Source organism: Hippoglossus stenolepis, chromosome 5 (genome assembly GCF_022539355.2).
Source record: "Hippoglossus stenolepis isolate QCI-W04-F060 chromosome 5, HSTE1.2, whole genome shotgun sequence".
NCBI lineage: Eukaryota > Metazoa > Chordata > Actinopteri > Pleuronectiformes > Pleuronectidae > Hippoglossus > Hippoglossus stenolepis.
In genome coordinates, this window is record NC_061487.1 from 24,309,992 (window position 1) to 24,317,560 (window position 7,569).

General features: G+C 45.0%; 1 protein-coding gene across 1 annotated transcript; it reads right to left on the reverse strand.

The window, feature by feature from the left end:
- Positions 1-16: 16 nt before the first annotated feature.
- Positions 17-6,911, reverse strand: lrrc29 (leucine rich repeat containing 29). Its single transcript, XM_035157011.2, has 11 exons — positions 6,555-6,911; positions 5,633-5,734; positions 5,370-5,504; positions 4,541-4,720; positions 3,545-3,850; positions 3,166-3,382; positions 2,717-2,874; positions 2,417-2,632; positions 2,078-2,290; positions 1,237-1,454; positions 17-1,142 (listed from the first exon to the last, which is right to left on the reverse strand). Exons 1-11 carry the CDS (start codon positions 6,642-6,644, stop codon positions 974-976), a joined length of 2,004 nt encoding a protein of 667 aa, XP_035012902.2. The 5' UTR covers positions 6,645-6,911; the 3' UTR covers positions 17-973.
- Between the last annotated feature and the right edge of the window lie 658 nt (positions 6,912-7,569).

Sequence of the window (7,569 nt, forward strand, 5' to 3'; positions counted from 1 at the left end):
ATAAACAGTACGTGTGTTTCTTTCATAGCATATTTGCCAACTATGGTTTATTTATAAAATCAGCATTTTGATCTACACGTCTACCTTTGTTGTTGTTAAAAAAATCAAAATCACGTTGCTAAAGCTACAGTGGACAAGAGCCGGCATTTAAATCAAGTCAAAGCAAAATTTTTAAAAATTGGTCAACGTGAAGAGAAAACATTGAAATGACATTGAACAAAAGTGGTGTAAAATGTTATCTATGTGGGTAAATATATATTCACTTTCTTACATATATTAATAATTAAGTTAGAATGTTAAAATAAACTTCTTATTCTACAATATAACAAGCAGAATATTTGGAATTCATTTACCATCTAGATACAAATGTGCCAGAAAACAATTCCCATTCACTTTAGACACTGAGAATGTTTTCTTCTTTCTTCATGAGCTGTGTTTCACTTCACAGCACTTCTCTTGATTTTGTTGGATACTTCTTGCTCCCCAACGCGCCTTGATCGCCACCTGGTGTTTGATTGCCTCCTCCATGTTAGCAGATGGGGCATGGGTCAAACTAAAAACTCAAAGATAACGTCAAATAAATTCTTCTCAAATATGGTTTCTGTGATTTTAAGCCGTTCTCACCACATAATGTCCGTATTTTCTTTAATAAGTTATTTGATAATGTAAAAATAGGGTAAAATGTTCCATCCATCAATCGCTACGGCGCAGACTCTGGTGCCAAATGACATCATCTGCGTATAGTAGAGACGCATCTTTTACTTACAGTCTATGGTTTGAATCCAAGCACGAGCATAGGCAAGTTAAACTTTACAAAAACAGGTGTTTCCTCATTGGTTTGTTCCTGGCCAATAATTTATAACTAAAACAACACTTACTTCAGTTCTTGTGCAAATTGCTGAAATGTGCAGAAGCTCAATCACGGAGCAGGCTTTGGTTTGCAGTCTTTGTTATTGAAATGTCCAGTGGTCGTTCAGAGTGTCAGAGTGGGATCAGCCCCACCTATGAATTTGTATTGGACATTCTCCAGGAAGGGAAACTGTGACTGGAGGAGGTCCAATGTTGTTATGGAAATGTTTTTGCACCGTGAGATGTCGAGAGTCCTCAGACGCTTGCAGTGCTGCGCCAGGTGAAACAAGGATCTGCGGAGTTCAAAAAGGTCAAAAGCTCAGGAATGGACGTTTTTAAAAATCGATGGCTACATGCACTGCAGACGTGTGGTTGTGTGTCACTTACCGGTCCGTGATCTTACTACAACCGGAGAGGTAGAGATGCTGGAGTCTGTGCAGGTACGGTGCAGCCTCTGCCACTCCACGGTCGCTGATGCCCGGGCAGTTGCTGAGACACAGGCTGGTGAGGCTGCGGCAGCGCCAGGCTACCGACACCAGGCTGTCGTCACTGATTTCTGGCAGCATGGACAGAGACAGACGTCGGAGGTCCGGGTGGTGCACCACCTGGGAAGAACAGAAACCGCATAAACTAAGTCACGTTTTTAGCTCTTAAAATATTCCTGCTCCAGACTGAGGCTAAAATCATAATACATTTTTGGAAAATGGCATTTTCAAAATAAAACAATCTCTGTTCACATGAGCTTTAGAGCTCCAGATCAGTTTGAATCCCTCTTCATACTAACACACCTGAAAACACATGGGCGAGCCAGAGTAAACAGAAATTGCTCAAATAACAGCTCGTCTCTAACACATGTTAGCAGTTGTATCATTGTTAAATGCAGAATTTAACTGCACAAGAGCTGTTAGCTAAGACAAGTGGGTCAGCAACGCTTGTAATTGTTTATCCATGTTGCGTTTTATATAGGTAGCCACGCTAATGTTGGTTGTTTCTGACGGAAGGCGGTCATGTACTAGGAAGCTGACGAATCAGTGAAGACTACGCCATATCTGAAAAGACCCAATCAGGGAGCAGTGGAAGTGTCCACATCTTTGTTTCCAAACTAAAACAGGAACAGCAGTGCTTCCAAACTTCTCCGTTTTAGCGAGTAGTGCGAGTTAATATGTTTTAAAACAAAGAGGTAGTAGTATGGACGTAGCCTGAAACACTGGTCTCCTCGGTCTCTCACCTGTGTGATGCTGCTGTCAGTGAGCTTGGAGCAGCCGGAGAGGTCCAGCTCCTGCAGCCGGCTCAGAGCTAACAGCGACGCCCCGGCCTGCTGCTTGAACTGCTCCAGGTCATTCTGTGTCACCAGCTTGGGCCGCTCCTCAAAAGGCAAATGAGGAGGCTTGAAGAAGCCCATGTTGCCAAAGGTTCGGGTGAACCTGGGACCCTTGTCTTCCTGTGTTGAATAGAATATCATTACAACAGCGATGGCAGCTTTCACTGAGAAGATTGTGCTTTAAGAGAGAATAAGAGAAGCTCTGCTTTACTCCTCTAACAGTCTCCATCTCTCTGAGGCTCTTACCGTCTCCTCCTCAGGCTCACACTTGGTCGTTTCCACCATCCCCAGCAAACCCCAGTCTGTCACTTCTTTACACCAGCCGAGCCTCAAAATTACCAGCCTGTGCAGGTAGGTGGCGATAGCGCGCACAGACAGGTCTGTCATGTTGACGCATGAGGTCAGGTCCAGCTCACAGAGAGTATCCCCGAGAAGCTGGGTGAGAGAGAAAACTGCAAGATCCTGAAGAGAGGAGGGAAAAGCAAGTTTATTTTCCATTTATTTCTCATACAAATGTGCTTAAAACACACACAGACACTGACTGACCCTGATGTAGGTGCAGCTCTTGAGGCTGAGCTTCTCCAGCTGAGCTCTACTAGCACCAGACTCCCTCAAGCCTTTCACCATCTCTGATCCGCTGACGTGCAGACACTCGGACAGATCCAGACTCCTCAGGGACGACACAGACAGCAGCTCAGCGAGGCCTGTGGAGAACATGGAACCTTCATGCTCACGTGTTCATACTTTCTCGCAGATAGTGGTTCCCTCCCAATTAATCCTAATGTATTAATTAATTAATCCTAACACGATAGGATAGAGCAAACACCCATGACTGATCAGGCTCCTTAGGTTAGTGGTGAAAATGAATATCCCAATGAACTGACAATAGATGTCTCTTAATCCTACACACTGGGCCTTTAAGAGTAGCTGTTGTTCAAAGTGTTGTGTGGTGTCAGGAATACAGATACACAAAAACAGAAATACACTACGAGCACCTTTCTCAGTGATCCTCCAGTCGCGGGACAAGGAGAGGTGCGTCAGAGACTTCAGGCCCTGAGCTACAGCCTCCACAGACCTGCTGGTCAGCTCAGTGCAGCCACTGATGTCCAGTCTCTGAATGCTCGGCTGGTGCTTCACCAGAGCCTCCACTGAGTAGTTGGTCAGCTCCTTACAGCCCTGGAGGCACAGCTCCTCCAAGACCAGATCCTGAACCTGGGACAGAGGGAATATCGAGAAATGTTCTTTTTCCTCAAAGAAGTTAAAGGAGATACTAAAATCATGAAAGCCACAATTGTTGAAGCAAATTCAGACTTTTCTTTCTGTATAATCTGGCAAATATGTCTTTAGATTTACTCTGACTTGAGTTATCCTGACCTGTGCAACAGTGCGTAGTGACTCGGGTGTGATGGAGGTTCTGCTGAGGTCCAGAGCCACCAGTGTGGATTTCTGCTCCGTCAACAGCCGCCTCAAGTTCCTCAGCGACAGTAACGCCGACGAGTCCTCGACGGCCCCCACCGGGCACCCCCGATACGGGTCGAACTCGAAAGCGATGTGGCATCCGGCCAGCGAGAGCCGGCGGAGGCGCGGGGTGCAGCTGGTCAGCCGATTAAAGGTGAGGTCGGAGAGGTAGCGCAGGTCGGACAGGTCCAGCTCCTCCAGGCCAGACAGAGCCGACCTGACCTGGAACGAGAGAACAAGGTTTGACCTGGTAATGGACCATTAAAACAATAAAGTCATGGAAACACATTGACGATAATCCATTGTAATACTGAGAGCAACGTCCAGCCACACTCATGATTATCTATTACTGCCAACGCCTTTACTTCTCAGGTGACGACAGATAACGTGAGCTAATAATTCTGATTCATGGCTAAGCTATAAAGCAGGAAAATAGGATTACACAAATGTTAACAGATAAAGTTTGTAATGCCTTAACTTTATGGCTAATTATTATTTTATTGTTAGAAAACACACACGCCTGAATCCAGGGTTTCTGCAGTAAGTAAACCCAGTTAAAGACTAGCGTTGCCTAGCTGGGACTTATATCGATCAGTGTGTGCAGATCTAAATAAAAGTGTTTGTCAGCAGGCTTACACAAAAACTACTAAACCAAATAACGCCAAACATGGTGGAGGGATGGGGCCTGGGCCTGAGAAGATGTGGATCAAGGGGCAGATTCTTTTCAACTGTAAGATCTAGAAAATCATGTGTAGGATTGTTCTGCCTTGGTGGAGGACGCTCTAGTGACTATTTTACTTCATCTACAGAGTTTATATGCAAGATAGTTTAACATGTACATGAGGTGGGAATGGTTTGTTGGCAGGACGGTCCAGCTCTCCAGATCTGTTACTGTTGCATGATGAAGAATACCTGCTGTCGGTGCTCCTCCCTGGAGAGGAACGCTCCAGACATGAAGAGGCTGTCCAGGCCCCTGAGGTCCAGCCTGCGGAGGGAGGTCAGGCAAGGAAGGAGGGCCAGCAGGGAGGTCTCCGTCACGCTGCTCCCAGGCAGGGCCAAGCTCTCCAGTTTGGAGCCCAGGCTCAGACCCACCTGAGGAGGGAGGGACAGTTTCATTCACTGCCTCTTACCTCCAGGGCGTGACAGCATGACATGAGTGCATGTTATGGGTACAATGTCACCTAACTTCCTCAAATAATTCAACTCTCTCATTGACACGCTGAGTAAACACTGGTGGGTTATACTTCGTCCTTAGGCAACGGTTAAAGTTTTGCAACTTGTTAGGCACAAGTTTTTAACGGGAAGTTCAACATTTGCATGAGCACACAGAGATACACGCACAGTGATACGGGACAATGGGGGTTGTAAAGTAATCGCTGCAGCTGCTTTGGACTTTGGACCATAAAACGTGTAACTGTGACTGTGCTATATCCTGGTCATTGTGATGGGAAGTTACAATAGTGAGCGCGATAATGTAAATTTAAGAATACAAATTTATTGTTTGTCTTTAAGGAGGAGAGACTTTTCCTTTTTTTACTGGAGGCATTTTGTTTACGAGATGAATAAGATCACAGGGCTTTCATAAGCCCTGTGGGTCGGGGACTTCTCTCAACCCACAAAGAAGCGTGTGACCAATGTAGGTCAAAAGAAGACGTCATTTGATAATCAAACTGTCAGGACACATGGACAGAAATACTATCCACATTCACGCTTAACAAAGTAGTGATGAGTTGTTGAACACCTCCAGAAGCAGCGATCGGGACATACTGAAGCCATCGAGTTGGCTGATTATCAGGCTGCAGCAGGACTTGTTGCCCAGAGACCTGACCAGCTCCAGGGACGAGGCGGACGCCGGGAAGCAGAAGGTGACGTTCCTCTACAGAAAGACAAACAGAGAGAGAGAGACAGCGGTGGAGGGAAGTTAACTCTGCCCTCAAGCGTAACTGCTCATGAAGACTGTGTCTCATGCATTGTGGTCCTCGTGGTGTCTTTTGAGCAAATCACCTGAAAGCGCAGGTCCTGGCTGGCGCTGTACCAGCTGCGGCAGACGAGTGAGGCCTCCTTCCTGTCCGACGCATGAAGGAAACTCAGGATGTAAACGATGATCTACAGCAGGAGGTAGAAATATAACACTGGGTTACATTACAGCTACCGACGCTGGAGGAGAAACGTTCCACCACACAATTTAACTGCTGTTCTATCCAATCGTCAACATCACATTTGAGCTGTGATTGTTCCAAACGCTAAAGCAAACTGGTTCAATTTAAAATAAAATCATGCAAACAATGATCCGCCTGCTGATTTTCTGCGTCTCCATGTGACCCCTGAAGTGATGATGACAGATTAGCGGCAGGAAAACAGGAAACACAGCGACATGTGCTGATGTAAATCAATATTCTCTGGGATCACTGGGATCACTGGGATCACTGGTCTCGAGGATGATTATTTCTGGGGGGGGTTGAAAAGTTTGGGAACCTCTGGTCTATGGATGCGTCTCATTTGTTTCACTCATTGTGTGAGTACTACAGCTCAGGAATACAAGTGTGTTAAATACACACTTATGTGTACATCTGAATGCACTTATACACATCTGTTGTTTTAATTTAGACATTATCTTTGATTGTATTATACTTATGTTATTGTGGATTTTAATATTTTCTATCATGGTGAGATTTTACCTTTAATTAATTAGAAGCCTGCAATAAGTCCATCCCCAGCACTGTGTGTATAATGTGTTTAACAGCTATTAGAAGTATTTTGTTGTAATTGTGCAAATAAATAAAATTTGTTTATAACTTTCATTATTGTCTTTTGACTAGAAAGATATAATATAAGATACAGGCTGATCCAGCAGGGATGGACTGTCTCTGAGGAGGGAAAAGTATTTATATAAAAAAGCATTGTAATGAATGTGTTAGTGAGTCACCTCCATAGGAAGCCCATGTGTGTCCTCAGGTGTGTCCTCAGGTGAGTCCTCAGGTGTGTCCCTCTCGTCCTCTCCATCGTTGTCCCCCATCTCCTCTGTTAGTGAGAACACCTCAGGACCATGACAGGTCAACGCAGCTAGCCTCCAACTAGCTAGCTGCGCTGTGTAAAAAAGCAGCAGGTGTGCTAGCCGCTGTTAGCCCTTTAAGCTAACATAATGCTAAGAGAAGCGGACTCGTCTCATTTTGCGTTAACTCGCGAACATTTCACGTTTCAGCTCCGCGTCTTCACTAAGCTACTTTACACTGAACTGTTCCCCGCGCTGCTCACTTCCGGCAGCTGACCGGGGAGCGGAAGCTCAGCGACGTCAGGGAGTGGAGCATTGTGGGAAATGTGGTTTGTAACTGCACTGACAGTAAGTGTGTGTGTGTGTGTGTGTGTGTGTGTGTGTGTGTGTGTGTGTGTGTGTCACATTTTTCTATAATTTTTTGAATATTTTCTTTTATATAAAATAAGATTTCCTTTTTATTTCCTCACACTTATTACTAACTTACTTTTATTACTTACTGATGCCGATCCTTGACTCTTGCTGCTGTACTATTGCAAATTTCCCAATTGTGGGACTAATAAAGGATTATCTTATTTTATTTTATCTTATCATATCTTAATCTTCTAATTTTTAAAATATAAATATAAAGGGGGGTCTCACTGGCCACATTACGAGACACCACAGTGGAGTTAGGTTTGTCCGCCCTCACTTCCCCGAGCAGTCGCCTGCCTCGCCTGTTCGGTCACGAGCAGAGCCTCTGGTTATTTGAAGGGTAAACAGACTGTTAATGACCCACATGCAAACCTTCAGGTGAAGGAGGGTGTGGGTGCTCACACACGTTTTTTCTTTTCCTCTGCAGCTTCAAACTTTTACCTCGAAAAATCGACGGAAAACAAAATGTGCTGCTGTTCTCCATGAGTGTGCGTGTGAAGTGTGGTAATCAGGTAAACATGTGTTCTCAGGGGAG

What these genes read in the sequence shown, in the direction of transcription:
- lrrc29 (XM_035157011.2), bottom strand. Translation starts at nt 6,644, where the DNA reads ATGGGGGACAACGATGGAGAGGACGAGAGGGACACACCTGAGGACTCA. An exon ending in GTGAGCCTGAGGAGGAGACG is followed by an intron (nt 2,291 to 2,416) that starts GTAAGAGCCTCA and finishes TATTCAACACAG; the next exon opens with GAAGACAAGGGTCCCAGGTT. An exon ending in TGTAGTAAGATCACGGACCG is followed by an intron (nt 1,143 to 1,236) that starts GTAAGTGACACA and finishes TGAACTCCGCAG; the next exon opens with ATCCTTGTTTCACCTGGCGC.